General features: G+C 35.3%; 1 protein-coding gene across 2 annotated transcripts; it reads left to right on the top strand.

Moving 5' to 3' along the window:
• Window positions 1-7221: 7221 nt before the first annotated feature.
• On the top strand, window positions 7222-7805 carry LOC148165032 (transcription factor BTF3-like). 2 transcript variants are annotated; one of them, XM_088019122.1, is made up of 2 exons: window positions 7222-7690; window positions 7745-7805. In XM_088019122.1, exons 1-2 carry the CDS (start codon window positions 7306-7308, stop codon window positions 7789-7791), a joined length of 432 nt encoding a protein of 143 aa, XP_087875248.1. In that variant the 5' UTR covers window positions 7222-7305; the 3' UTR covers window positions 7792-7805. The 2 variants fall into 2 exon arrangements, with proteins under 2 accessions (XP_087875248.1, XP_087875221.1); XM_088019095.1 differs by having other exon boundaries at window positions 7222-7805.
• The last annotated feature ends 8560 nt before the right edge of the window (window positions 7806-16365 follow it).

Here is a 16365-nt window from a genome sequence, read left to right on the forward strand (position 1 = left end):
TTAAAATATTTCAGATTTCTGTAGCATCTATAAACATTACATCTTCAAGGCTAGTGCTGATTGCATATAAAACACACAGATAATATTAATGATATACAGGTAACATTCAAAAGTTATCACAAGCAGCAGTTAGTATTTAAAAAAAAAAGCTGACACAAATGTGTTGGTGATAGAAATATTCTAACTTAACACTGACAGATTAAATTCATTTCTACTTGTTCCAGAACCATATTTGACTCCCAGTCAGTGCACCCAGACTAAATTATTACACTTGGATTTACAATAACTTAAATAATCTGTATCTGAGTGAAAAGTTAACAAATAACTGCTTATTTTTAGCCTTTATGATGTATTTAGTGTATAGTGAACACCATACCAGGGCCTTAGGGGTAAAAAAAAAAAAAAAACAGGAGAATCAAAAAGTAGTTTCTGCTAAAAAGTTGATATGTTATTGGAGAGGTAAGAATACTTGCTTTGCCTTGTGCATTGCTATTAGGAATATCATGTGGTGCAACTGATAGGGGAAACAGTACAGAAGTTTCTATTTAAAAAAAAGGCAAATATAGAATTACCAGCAATTCCACCTCTGAGTATATACCCAAAAGAATTACAAACAGGGGCTTCAACAGATATTCATATATCAATATTCATGTCAGCAATATTTACAAGAGTCAAAAGTTACCCCAAATATCTCATTGGATAAACAAATATCTTATTGGATATCTCAATAGATAAACAAATTATCTCATTGGATAGCTCAATGGATAAACAAGTATCTCACTGGATAGTTCAATGGATAAACAAGTATCTCATTGGATAAACAAAGTGGCATATAGATACAATGAAATATTAGTTAAGGCCTTAAAAATTAAATACTGACACATGCTAAAACATGGTTACAGTTTGAAGGCACTATGCTAAGTGAAATAATCTAGACACAACTGGAAAAATATTTTATGGTTACACTTCTATAAAGGGACCTAGAGCAAATTCATTGAAAATAGAATGGTGGCCACTAGAATATGGGAGAGAAAGGATTAGGGAGGTATTAAGGGATAGGGAATTTCAGTTCTGAAAAAGGAAAGCTTTGCAGATGATGTTGAACAATGTGAATGTATTTAATGCCTCTGAACTGCATACCTAAACATGGTTAAAATAGGAAATTAGGTCATATTTTACTACACCTAAAAAATACTTGGGGTGCCTGGGTGGCTCAGTCAGTTCAGCGTCTGCCTTCAGCTTAGGTCATGATCCCAGAGTCCTGGGATCGAGCCCCACGTTGGGCTCCCTGCTCAGCGGGAAGCCTGCTTCTCCCTCTCCCACTCCCCCTGCCTGTGTTCCTGCTCTCATTATCTCTCTCTCTCTGTCAAATAAATAAATAAAAATATTTAAAAAAAATACTTGGGGCACCTGGGTGACTCAGTCAAGTGGCTGACTCTTCATTTCAGCTCAGGTCATGATCTCAGGGTCCTGGGATGGAGCCCTATGTTGGGTTCTGTGCTCAGAGCAGAGTCTCCTTGAGGATTCTCTCTCCCCCTCTTCTACCCCACTCCCCCAACCCCTCCATAAAATAAAAAAATCTTAAAAATGCTTGGTTCATTCTTCTGATGTATTTTTTTTTTTTTTGCTTTCATTGATTTTCATTTGTCATTCCCTCGCTTTGAAAGTATCACTTAGTTTTGAATGTGTTCCTTCTGTCCAACCAGAAAGCCAAATAAAATGGGAAGTTCCTATCTTCTATTTCCTATTATATTTCCATTTCCATTGCATACTACCCCATAACCAAATACAGCTGTGGTTCTCAAACCTGACCTATTTAAAAAGCAGAGTCCAAGGCCACGCCAGAACTAAATAATCAGAATTTAAGAATCATGCTCAATAATTTCTTTTTAAACTCCCCAGTAATTCTCATTATAAACTTCAATAAGAACCACTTTAGTATTTTATTTGGTATCTCAGGTGAATGCTGACAGACAAACTGATTTTCCGGGGCTGTTGAAATACCACATTCTAATTCTCTCATTAAGAAATACACACATTTAGGAATAGGGAAAACTTCTAAGATTCCTTTCCATACTGAGTAATATAATATGAAAGCTTGCACTGTCTTTCATCCACTACCTAGACTCTTGTGTTTGGCAAAAAGAAATAATATATTCACCCTACACCTAAGGCCTTTATAAGAACAGCATGGTTCCAGAAAGTCTAATAATCTCCACTGATCCATAAAATTTGATGGCAATATCATTATAAATCCATCCTAAACTGTAATTCCCTTTAATATATGCATAAATTATATATTCTAGTCACAGTGTATAAGGTTGAAATTCTTAGGCTGATATAAGAAAATATACCTATTTAATGTATGAGGGCCTTGCCAGAAAATATGTTTATATTGACCCAGGATCTTCTTTTACATGGAAGAAAAAAATCTTATAAAAAACAAATTATCTTTAAAAGTTCTAGAATACATTAGAAAACTATCTAAGGGAAAAATATTACCAATTACATGGGCATAGACCCTGTGGTTTCTTCTCCTCTAAACTCACTTTTCACATAAACATCGAATATATTTTCTTAATACACAACCTTAAGTCAGTCTTGTAATTAAAACAGCATGAACAAGGTGCCAATTCTTCAGGTCTTTAACTGTTACAACCAAGTTTAAACTCCTTAGTCTAGCATTTAAGTTCACCAAGGTTTGATAACAAATATTTTAGGTACTGCCATGACCACACTGTATTTCAGTTGTTTGTTACAACAAAGTCATAATTACAAGACGCCAAAGAAACTGAGATGGATTCCATTCTCCACTTATTCTTTCCTTTATATGATACCCAGTAATGCCCAGATTTCCCCTGCATTCTTCCTGCCTGCTATGTGATGTTGGGGTTCTGTGCATGTATGAACTTGGCTGCAGAGCTAGAGCTGTTCTCAGTAATGAGAGAATGAGTAAGGACTGCCCTTGCTGTATATATAACCAAGTCTTCGAGAGCCTGCCAGGGTGCAAGAGAAGGCATTTCCATCCTTCACTTGCTTCCCTGATGGCAGAAAAAGGGGTCCCATATGGCATCCAGTCACAACTCTTACATTAGGTCTCCTGCCATCTCTTTTAGAAATGTAATTTCTAAACAATCTTTAAAGCAGGCATAATTTGGGGCACCTGGGTGGCTCAGTCATTTAAGCATCTGCCTTTGGCTCAGTCATGATCTCAGGGTCCTGGGATCAAGCCCCATGTTGAGCTCCCAGCTTAGTGGGGAGTCTGCTTCTTCCTCTCCCTCTGCCCATGACTTATGCTCTCACATGCTCTCCCCCTCTCTCTCTCTCTCAAATAAATAAAATTTTTAAAATAAAGCAAACATAACTTTTAAACCAGGAGTACTTCAATAGAGTTTACACATGACATTTGTTCTGCTGACATTTTGCAGATGTGCAACTTATCTTTCAAAGGAGGCACAAATATCTTAGCATACCTTGCTTAAACAGACAATCATGGTTTTAAAAATCATATCTACAGTCCATAAGAGAAAAATTATATAGAGTCTCAGGCTCCACTCGGGAGATATTCCTGAGGTCACCCACAATATCAACTAACCTTCCTCACAGTTGTTCATATTCTTCTTCTTGAGCTCTAGTAATTGTGGTCTGTGTTTCTTAGACTTATACCTTCCCAACTGCATATTTACATTCATTCTCCATTTTCTACCTGGACACCCTTCATTGCATTCTCTACCTCGTGATACGTTTCTTTTTTTGAAGGTCTTCCTCAGTTTCTCCCACTTCGTGGTGCTTTCCTTTGCCCTTCCTACTGGAAATGAGCACCCCCCATCTTTGAATTCTCATTGCATTTTATTTATGCTCCCTTTAAGTCAAATAAACATCCTTGCACCACAGAAGTTTGAATACAGATTTAATATCCTTTGTCAGATTATAAACTCACTGAGAACAGAAATCTTGTATCATTATCTTTGATTAACCCATACCAATATCTCATTAATTTCAGTCAACTTACCAACTAAGAAGCTACTCTTAAGATGATTTTAAGTGCATTTTTGGTTAAAAATAGCACAAAACTAAAAAATGGGCAGAAGACATGAACAGACATTTCTCCAAAGACATACAGATGGCCCATAGACACATGAAAGGATGCAAAACATCATCAGGAAACTGCAAATCAAAACTACAATGAGATATCACCTCACACCTGTCAAAATGGCTAAAAACAACATAAGAAACTACAGGTGTTGGCAGGGATGTGGAGAAACGGAAACACTCTTCTTGCACTGTTGGTGGGACTACAAACTGGTGCAGCTACTCTGGAAAACAGTATGGAGGTTCCTCAAAAAAATTAAAAATAGAACTACCCTATGATCAAGTAATTGCACTACTGGGTATTTACCCCAAAACTACAAAAGCATGAATTCAAAGGGATACACCCACCCCTATGTTTATTGCAGCATTATTTACAATAGCCAAATTATGGAAGCAGCCCAGTGTCCATCGATTAATGAATAAAGATTATATATATATATATTACATATATATATATAATGGAGTATTCTTCAGCCATAAAAGGGATGAAATGTTGCCATTTGCAACAATGTGGATGGAGCTAGACATTATAATGCTAAGCTAAATAAGTCAAAAGCCAAATACTTTGATCTCATGCATATGTGGAATTTAAAAAACAAAAACAAGGAGAAAAAAAAGGACAAACCAAGAAACAGACTCTGAACTATAGGGAACAAACTGATGGTTACCAGAGGGGAGGTAGGTAGGAGAATGGATGAAATAGGTGATAGGATTAAAGAGTACACTTATCATGATGAAAAAATAATACAATAAAATACAATACAATAAAAAATAAAGTTAAATTTTCCTGAAAAAAAAAATCTAAAATACCCATAGTGGCAGTCAGCTTTTGGATTTTAATACTATGTATTATGCTACTTGAGAATCAACTATACATTTTATTGTATGTATATTTTATAGTGTCTAGTACATAACAGTTATTCGATTAATGCTAAACATACACAGATAAGAAAAAAATAGCACAAAACTGGACCATGAATGAATATAGTGGTAACTGATACATTTTCATAAACTGAGCTAAGGGAACTCTGCTGTCTGTAACAATACATATAGAATCTTTTCAACTCCATCCTTTTGATGTATTTATTACGTATTCCACTTGCTTTAACTCCTGTTAGGTTCAAGGCCTATAATCATTAGGTCTCTTGTGACTTCACTGTTCTATCTAAAAAGCAGTAAGATACTGCAACCCCTAGATAGCAAGCACCTGGAATTGGCTTATTTTGATTATCATACTTGATAACAGTATCTCTGAAAGCAGTACACAATGAAGAAATTAAATCATAGAAAATTTCTAATATTTCAGAGTCAACATTTCGTGGTCATTGTTTTCCCCTTCCTCAAACCATTCCATTATCTATAATTATCTTACTTATTTACTTGTATGTTGTCTTTTTTCAACAACATATACTCAGCCATCCCACTGCCACTAGAATACAGTCTCAGAGCAGGGAATCTACTATCTGGGTTAAAAATAGTGTCTGCACATAACAAACCATTGTGTAAATCTTGAATGAGTGTATAGTATCATTAAAACTTTTTTAAAATTATATTTTAAAGACAATGAAATGCTACTTTTATTCTGGAGGCACAATATGTTTTTAAGTTTAAACAATCCAAACAAGCAATCTGACAATGGTTCTTAACCCAGGCAAGAGGAGGAGGAATCACAAGGAGCTTTTATAGTATACACACAGGTGATCTGGATTTAGAGAGTCTAAACTGGGGGCTGGATGTGCTATGTGTCAGCATGTATTTTTAATAGCTCCTTGAGTGATTTGTTTTCAGAATTCAAACCCAGAGCCCAAGCTCTCAACAGTTGTGTCTTCCCCTATTCACTGAATCACCCCCAGCCTTTTAGTCTCCCTTCAGCAGCAAGCAATGCCAGGCCACCATAATTGACTTTCACCCATATGCAAAGTACAGCATATACAGACACAGAGTCCTGGTCCTGACATCAGAAAAGCTAAAGCCAAGAGTTCCAGACACACTGGCTAGATTGTCTTTCCAGACCCTGGATCTGTTGGGTTTTGCCTGCTTAAAGGTATCACAGATGGCAGGTGACTACTTCCCCAGACACATTCTACCAGGTCTCCCTGGGACCACACAACACCTTAAAGAGTTGGAGACCTCATGAACCCCTCTCCTCTGAAGCAGTGCTAAAAAGGGACCAGTTCCTTTTTTCTGACTGGGTGTCCTGCAGGGCACATATGTCTGAATGAGGAGCAGTTAAGGGTTGGGACTAAGAACAGGAGTTTGGGAGCCAAATTGTTAGGTGATTCTGATGGCTACCCAAGATTAAGAAGAGCTTCAGAGCCTTTGATATTTCTAGACTAAATCAAGTTGTATGCCAACCTCTCCTCCAACACATTTTTGGAGAGTTCCAAGTAGCAAGCCAACCTTGGAAAGAGGTTGCAAAAGGACAGTCTAAGAGGTAATGGGGGGAAAGTACATATGCCTCAGAATCTCTGAACACCAGTTGCCTAATATTTCAAGATGAAGAAATGATGCAAATTTTTCAATTAATTTAAAAAAAATTCCTCAAGTATTTTACATATAGTAGGTGCCAAATTGATTTTTACATTCCACTACATATAATGACAATATTAACATGAAATTACATCCTTTGCAAAAATAAAACATGAAAAATTTAGATGTAAATTTTAAAGTGTACAAGAAAGTACATAATTTTCAAATTCTTTTACGGGAACAATGTGCACCCCTGGGTCCTAGTTAGAGTTCCCTTTTCCATGTATAATATGGAAAGTTCCATCATATTAAAGAGCTCTCTCTCTATATATATAAACTTAAGCATGTGAACAAAGTTAAATTATTAGAATTAATTTAAAATTAGCATATACTATGATGCTTCACAACTTTAATTAAGCTAACAAGATTACTGACAAAGAATTTTAACTAGCCAAAGGAGCTTTTAAAAACTTCCAAAGCTGATTCAAGTGCCTGGGTGGGTCAGTTGGTTAAGCGGCCTACTCTTGATTTCAGATTAGGTCTTGATCTCAGGGTCCCCAAATTGAGCCCTGCATTGAGCTCCGCCCTCAGCAGGGGGTCTGCCTGAGATTCTCTCCCTCTGTCCCCTTCAAATAAATAATGTTTTTTGCCCTGCGTGTGTGCACCTAATCTCAGCTGGTCCGCCCGAGACCCCCTGAGCGCCAACCCTATTCCCCCGCGTGGTCCCATTTCCGCTCCAACAAGATGAAAGAAACTATCATGAACCAGGAGAAACTCGCCAAGCTGCAAGCACAAGTGCGCATTGGTGGGAAAGGAACTGCTCGCCGAAAGAAGAAGGTGGTTCATAGAACAGCTACAGCAGATGATAAAAAACTTCAGTTCTCCTTAAAGAAGTTAGGGGTAAACAACATCTCTGGTATTGAAGAAGTGAATATGTTCACAAACCAAGGAACAGTGATCCACTTTAACAACCCCAAAGTTCAGGCATCCCTGGCATTGAACACTTTCACCATTACAGGCCATGCTGAGACAAAGCGGCTGACAGAAATGCTACCCAGTATCTTAAACCAACTTGGTGCAGACAGTCTGACTAGTTTAAGAAGACTGGCTGAAGCTCTGTCCAAACAATCTGTGGATGGAAAAGCACCACTTGCTACCAGAGAGAATGATGATGAAGTTCCAGATCTTGTGGAGAATTTTGATGAAGCTTCTAAGAATGAAGCAAACTGAATTGAGTCAACTTCTGAAGAAGATAAAACTTGAAGAAATTACTGGGAGCTGCTATTTTATATTATGACTGCTTTTTAAAATTTTGTTCATGGATCTGATAAAATCTAGATCTCTGATATTTTTAAGCCCAGGCCCCTTGGACACTGCAGCTCTTTTCAGTTTTTGCTTATAATACATTCTTTGCAGCTAATTAAGCTGAAGAAGCCTGAGAATAAAGTTTGAAACAAGGTTAATAAAGTTAAAAAAATAAAATAAAAAAGTTTTTTAAAAATTTCCCAAAACTGAACAAGTCAAAGGTATTAGGTCAGAGAAGGACTACTAGAAAGTTACAGGAAGGAGATGAGAACAATCACAAGTGCAAAAATTAGAGCAATTTGGGGCCCTTGAAAGGCAAATAGTTCTACCTAAGTAGTCCAGTAAGACAAATTTATTAGAGCAGAGGGCAAAAACAGGTATTTGTATTAACATAAACTCTAAAAACTCCAAACAAAGGAACATATTTAATGAAGCAAAAAATAAAGTATTTGTATTGAGAATAAATTAAAGCATCCTCCCTAAACATTTATTGGAAAATGCACTCAAGTGGAATAATTCCTTCACCAATATTTCTGAATTCTGTGTTAATACGCAAAAGCATATTATACTTTTATCAGGTCTATCTACGATCAGATATTCTTCACAGTCCCCTTGATTATGTTTATACTGTTGGTAGATTTTATACATATATATATGCATATATATTTTTTAAGCTTGATCTTTTATATATATATGCATATATATATGTTATTTTTAAGCTTGATCTTCCTTCTGTAATTTCTCCTAGTGCCATGGTTATATTTCAGCTCATGTCAGTTTCTGTGTGGAAAATGTTGACCCTCTTCCTTTATCCCTGACTCATAATTCCAGCCTCAGCTCAGATGCATCACTCTGTTTAGTCTTTGTTGACAACCCCAGAGTTAGAGTACTTTGTTCTATAGCTCCCTATATGCACTATTATATTAATAATGAAGCACTGTTATGAAGTTGCTCTTCACTAAATTCTTTAGCAGAAAAAAAAATTGTTTTTATTATCTCCATGGTTTACGAAAGGGCCTGATATAAATTAGACACTCCGTAGTTACGTACTGCAGGAAGCCCATACAGAAAAGCCCTAAAATCTTGCCACTGTGATTAAAATAATGCACTAAGCTCACATTGTGCATTTTAATAAGCAAAACCACAGCAAATATTTTTATTTAGATTTCATCTACATGGCAATAAAAAGCAACCTGTTTGAAGGTATGAAATTCAATCATCCTGTTAGGATTTTATTTGAAAACATGACTATTACTGATACTTATTTTCTTGTTTAAAAACAAAGCATGAGAGACTATGGACTCTGAGAAACAAACTGAGGTTTCTAGAGGAGAGGGGTGGGGGATGGGTTAGCCTGGTGATGGGTATTAAAGAGGGCACGTATTGAATGGAGCACTGGGTGTTATACGCAAACAATGAATCATGGAACACGACATCAAAAACTAATGAATAGCATTACAAGAAATCAATATTCAGCTTTATTAAATCCTGAAATACATATGCATGTATGTATATGTGTGCATGTGTATATTCCTAGAAATCAAAACTGAGATCAAAGTGAGTAGTAATCTTTTTAAAAAAATTTGAGGGCGGAGAAAGAGAGAGCACGTGTGCACGCACACACGAGTGCATGTGAGAGCACAGGAGCAGGAAGGGTAGGAGCAAAGGGAGATGAAGAGAGGGAGAGAATCTCAAGCAGACTGCACTGAGCACAGAGTCCACTGAGGGGCTCGATCCCCCAACCCTGAGGATCACAACCTGAGCCAAAACCAAGAGTCTGATGGTTAACTGACTGCACCACCCAGGTGCCCCTGTAGTTACCTATTTTTAATATAGTAGATTGTGAACATTTCCTGTCAAACTAACCTTATAAAATACTCTTAAAAGTTTTCTAACATCCAACATATGAATATGCTATAAATTAACTGTTCCATTATACTTGGATATTCTTCAAATATATTTTTCAATGAACATTATATATACAAATTTTGTGTATTTTTCTGATTTAGATTAAGAGAAAAAAAATTTTAAACTACTTGGTCATTTTTTTTTCAGATTTTTTTTACCTCCTTTTCCATATTTTAAGTATATGATGTCATACTTTATATCTCTTATTTTGTAAACCTCTTGACTGATTTTTAACATTTTTATTTATACGACAGAGAAACAGAGCACAAGCAGGGGGAGTGGCAGGGAGAGGAAAAAAATGTGGGTCTCAATCCCAGGACCCCGGGATCATGACCTGAGCTGAAGGCAGACGTTTAACCAACTGAGCCACTCAGCTGCCCCACTGACTGATTTTTATACATACAATTTATTTCACTGCTTTTGTGCTTTAACCTTCATATTGGTTGTGTAAGTGATTAAGCTACTATTATGTTTGTATGTACCGGTGAAGTTTTTTCTTAATTTTCTTATTTCTGATTATGGTTCTTCTCTTTCCAAAGAATTCCCCTTAAGATTTCTTGTAAGGCTGGTTTATTGGTGATACATACTCTCTAGCAAGGTCATAATTCAGAGTTAGAGACAGAGATTCCCAAACAAAAGTTAGAGTTCACCACTAAACCAGATCCTTTTTAAAATTAAAACAAAATAGCTTCAAGCTAAAAAAGTAACACTTGCATTTTAATATCTTGCTGTTTTCAGTGACAGTAATTACATTATAGACAGTAAAAGGGAGGATCTTAAGATTTGGCCATTACATCACAGAAAATTATGGCAATAGAGTTCTGAGAATATTATCTAGCTCATTCTATCTCTGATCTTTTACTCCTTCAGATCCTGTATAAAAATACCATCAAGATTTAAGAAGTAAAGACTTCCTAAAGAGACTGCAAAAATATAATGTTCCTAGGTACACGATAGCAACGTGCACATTAAACTCTAATAGTTTCAAATAAACTGCTAAATTTCAAATAATCTACTTAAAAGAACCCTATTTAATAACAAATAACTTATACAAATAAGGAGATAGCACCAAAAAAATGCTTGAGTAACTAGGCACTTTCAAAGCCACAGAACAAATACAATCTTTGCCTTTTAGAGCTTGCAATCCAGGTAACTATTACTGAGAAATTAACAGTTCAGTTTTGTGACATGGGATCGATGTAATCCAATCCCCACATAATGCCAATGATTTTATTCCTGACCTTCAAAGTTCTCATGAAATGAAACATGCACTGGACATAGAGACTATTTTACATAAAATACAGAAATTTAAGTGTTTACATGTTCAAAATATTAATGAAATATGGGACTATGTATAAAATATGCAGCAGTGTCATTTTTGTCAATAGTGTTTACAACATTAAAATTGTATCAACAGGGGAAATCAAGTCTACTTTTATAAAATACTGGTAAGAACCTGAAGTGATTATAATCCCAAATAATAACAGGAAATAACACTGAAATCCTGTAACAATTTGAAACATTATAAATACTGTCAAATTTAAGTTGATAGCACATTAAGAAAAATGGTAAAAATTTTAATGAGTAAAAAGAAAAACTCAATCACCTATAAAGATCTATATATATTAATTAAAAAGTGAAGAGCACAATTATGTTCACTTTCTACTTATTGGCCCACCTTGGCCTATTATCTCCACAGACCAAAGTAAATAACTGCCACTAGAAAGAGAAGATGAAAGCCTTACATTCTGCAGTTACGACGTGGAAACTGACATGACGATCTTCCAGAAGTAAATCATGAATGTTGTAAGTATATTTGAGAGCAGAGCATAATAGTGGATTTTTTAAACAAAGTATAATTTTTCAATTGAATAGAAGTTGTATTTCTAAAATACTGGCACTCAAATAGGCCCAAAGCCGGTCAACCAACATTATTACTGTGCACAACAGAATTGTCTACAACTCTCTCATACGCAACAGATGATATTTTTAAAACTGGACAAATATTTGACATAAAATGTGTGAGTGGAGGTTTAATATACAGCCTTCAGGTAGAACATGATCTTCTGAGACTATAATCTATTTATGATTTTAACGAATTCAAAGGAATAGAGAGGATAGGAAAGAGCACTAATTTCCTGGATGCCTTCCATAACAGGTCAAAGAAATTGAAACACCTACTCTTAAAACTCAACACCTAAATTGCTACTATTTAGCTTGTAACTTGAGATCTTTAAATCACCTGTAAATAAATATTTATTGACATCAGAAAAAGTCCAGATCTTTATATACATTATTTAACCTAATTCTCTCACTTTAATTAAGTGAGTACTACTATTTGCATTTTAGAGGGAAAGAAATCGTATCCCAAGTCATTAGGTAATTTGTCCAAAATCATGTAAGTAGAGTCAAATACAGATCATTCTCACTCCAAATCTGTGCTTTTATAGTACACCCCACTGCCTACCATATGGAAAAGCATGCACTTGGCAAGACTCTTCATTTAACAATCAATGATGACCAGAAGCCTCAAAGGAAATTCTTCTTTGGTGTATAATGCATTAGGATTCAGTAGCCAATCAACTCACGTCAAACCTTACAACTCTAGATTTCACTGAGGAAACCCTAGCTTCTCAGGGTAAGGCAGCTGGTCCCAAAGTAATTTGCCTCTAAAAGGAAGTAGTCTATTACCTTCCCTTAAATAATGCAGCATTCAGTTATTATTTCCTGCCAAAGTGACAGTTTAAGCACAAGGCATTAAAAACTGTTTTCTCCTGTTCTAGCCGTTATTTATTGCCTCATACACTACTTGTCTGGAAGTGATGGATAAATATTTGAAGGGAAAGATGCATCATTCTGGATGCTCCATGAATTTCAAGATGGCTAAAAGTCAAAGTTTAAGGCTCATCTATTTTTAGATTTCTTCCTATAATAAGGTAAAAACAAGCTTTAAGTGTTGTAAAAGACTCTTCTAGTAAAAACAAAAACAAAACTTGGCTTTACCAGTTTCTGTACCAATTTCTAAAGAATAGTTCCTATTCCACTATTTCAAGGCATTTAAGTCTTGTGAAAAATAAGTGTATCTGAAACAATTAGGTTGTCTTTGACAAGATCCTGAGATTGACTTATTCTTTGGATGACGTTCACACATAACAATGAAGCAACCAAATACGGGTACTGTCAACTCAGTTGCATGACAGTAAAACCATAAATTCTACATCAAAAAATATTTCTTAAAAATCAAGATTTGGGGCACCTGGGTAGCACAGTTAAGCATCCAACTCTTGGTTTCTATGCAGGTGGTGATCTCAGGATCATGAGATCAAGCTCCATGTCAGACTCCACGCTGAGCATGGAGGATTCTTGAGATTTTCTTTCCTTCTCCCTCTGCCCCTCCTGCTTGTTCTTTCTCTAAAATAAACAAATCTTTTTTTTAGTCAAGATTTATCATAATACTTGCTAACACTGAGAACTTACTATACTTTGAACCAGGAACTGTGCTAAGAATTTTATATAAATTATTACATTTAATGTGATAGTTCTTCCCCCTGATATCTAGTGCCTCTCCCTCACCTCGTCTTTGCTTAAAATCATCCTAAATGAGGCTTTCCCTTATCTTACTTAAAACTGGAACCCTCTCTTTCCCTGTGTGCACTATTAGCTTTTTATTTTCCTATAATTTATCACTATCATGCAGAATACATGTTTTACAGATTTGTTAATTGCTCATCTTCCCAAATGTGAATGTAATCACCATGAGGGCGTGAATATATATGTTATTCACATCTGTTTTGTTCAGTGCCATAGCCCCAATGCCAATAGTGCATGGTACATAGCAGATACCCAAAAATGTTGAGGTAATGAAAATGTTCAGTCTTTGCAAATATTGCAGATATTAGCCCATTTTCTTGGGGAAAAAAAGGCTGAAGTGATAATGTGACTTACTGAAGTAACTGCTCAAGCAGATTTGTGCACGCTCACAGTTCAATCCTCTCTATTCGCTATACTGCTTCTAGGAAAAGGAATCCTCCCAACTAAAGTTTGTCTCTTTGTTCTACAGATTTATGTTTTTGAATAAATTACAAACATGTCTAGAAATTATAGCAAAGATACACACCTTTTAAATACCCTTCATGACTGGTGCTCTTTTAGAAGGTCATTCACTTTGGATGGGACACAAATGGGGTAGGTGAGGGAGACCAGGGATTAGCTCAGACCATCTGTATTAACCCTGGAAATCAATGTGTTGACAGATGTCACAGCTTGTTTTCCCTCATACCCAATAACCTTACTGTCATGAAACATTTGCTGAGACAAAAAAGATAAGTTATATACAATATTTAAGCTTAATGTAGGACTTTATATGAAAAATAGTGAAACACAGATTTTTAAAATCTTCATACCCCATACAACACATATTTAGTATATACATTCATTCTGTAGTGTTTGTCTTTTTTATTTTTCCATTTATCTTTCCCTCACCCATTCTGAAAATAAAGTAATTTGGTTGCCCATCACACACACCACATATACACACTTATTCTTTTTTTCTGCTTTCAAACAATCAGCCACAAAGATTAGTCAGCAGTTGAGGAACTTAAGGAAAACGTATTTTGTCATTGCTAGAACAGAGAGATGGGTTAAATTCAGAAACCACCAGTTCAAAGAAAATATTTTAGCCATAGGGAATAAATGGGAAAAAAAATCATCTAGTTGCTCCTATTTTTCCAAATGACTCTTTTCCTACCACTCCTCTGGAGTGACAAAGTTATAACAACATTGATGGGGATTTTAAGACTGGAATTGTATAGTTAATATAGTTGAGTAACTCTTTAGAAAGACAATTTGACAAAACTATTCTATTCTTTTAATATAAATGCTTTTTCACTCTCGATGGAATGAGATATGGAATACTGTGGAATAAATCAGAAGATCTGACCAGATAAAGAATATATAACCAAGAGAGACAAAGAATCTCACAAAGGATATTAACAATATGTGAAGAATCTATGGGAAGTGAAAATGGTACTCCCTAGACAATTAGTCACACAAAAGCATCATATGCCATGGTGAGCTCTTCTGGAGTGGTAAGTGTAAGGCAGAACCAAAAATAAATTCAAACATTCTGAAAATGCAAGTGGAAGGGTTTCTTTACCCAAGGAAACTGGAAATTATGTAACTGAACCCAAAGAAGTTCCACTAGGAAGACTAATTTAGCTTTATGAGGCAGATCCCACCTGAAAACCTACTTGTATACATGTCACAAGAGAACATCCTAGAGATAAGCTATAGCTTCCAATACTGATTATAACTCACCTCCAATTTTCTGTTTATCAAATTATTTAATTAAACATAGAGCTACTAAAGTAACTAATGCAATCAAGTCTGTCCATCCCCTAATCCTATTGAGTTGTTTCTTTAACACTAAGTTATGAATAAGTCAAAAATCTTACTAAAGGTAGTGATTGAGAATACCAAAAAGGCATACAGAATGGAAAAGGAACAGTAAATCATAATCCAAATGTCTGAATATTTTCTTCTACTCCTGTCCTTTTGAGGAGGGAAAATATCTGGAAACAGATATAGTTTATAATCAAATGTATCACAAATTCATGCATAAAGGATATTAGCTTTAAAATGAGTTGAAAATTTAGAACACACATTTTTCTAGAATTAAATGGACATGATGTGATTGATGGTAAATTACATGACCCAGGTTTTCTCCAGAAAGGAGAACCAAAGAGCTCTTATGTACTCTAAGAGCTATCCTTTGCATCTTCTTGAAAAGGCAAAATACCTAACTAAATATCTAAATAGTGACTTCAGGCAAGTCACTAAATGATAAATAATGAAAGTTATACTTTAATGGAATTTTAAATAATCTTTTATTTCACCAACCATATGAGAAATTATATTTGTGTTGCAGAAATGTGTAGTTCTTTTTAAATGAGTAAGCATTTTATTCACAATGCATTACCTTTCATTTAGGCTACAGGAAAAACTAATTAAAAAGCACTATACCATATATATTTAAAAGTTGCCCCAAATGTCACTCTAAAGCTTGCAATATAATATGCCATCTACCACATTCCTTATGTATATAACATTATGCTAATAACTATCCTTTCAACTTCAGAATTCCAGAGCTAATCAGTCACTTGTGGTCCAGGATGAAGTTGCTCATTTCTTGCCTACTAAGAACTACATGCTTATTTGAACATTGGTTTTGCATACATAGGACTCACGTTGTCTCTATAACATAAATATATACATGGGTATGAAGGGAATATAGGCCCTTTAACAAAAGCCTACAACAGAGATGAAGGACAGTCCCTACAGAAGGGAACTACCATATTTAATATAAAAAGGTGGCGTGGCATGGCATCAGATTTAAAATCGAAGAGAATATAACTTCCTAAAAAAATGAATTTTAATACTTTTAATATAGTATATTATAAACATACTACAGTATAAAAGTACAAGTTCAAAGTATTGTCATACAATTCACTGTAACACTCACTATATTGCATGCAAATTAAAAGTACTTCTGTCAATGCCCCTAAAGAATTACTAAGGCAAATAGGATGAGAC

This window comes from Eumetopias jubatus, unplaced genomic scaffold, assembly GCF_037043125.1.
Source record: "Eumetopias jubatus isolate StellerSeaLion01/CBP00866 unplaced genomic scaffold, mEumJub1_p1.0 scaffold_1, whole genome shotgun sequence".
NCBI lineage: Eukaryota > Metazoa > Chordata > Mammalia > Carnivora > Otariidae > Eumetopias > Eumetopias jubatus.

Bases quoted from the DNA above. Each gene is read 5' to 3' on its own strand.
- LOC148165032 (XM_088019095.1), top strand. From the start codon at position 7,306: ATGAAAGAAACTATCATGAACCAGGAGAAACTCGCCAAGCTGCAAGCA.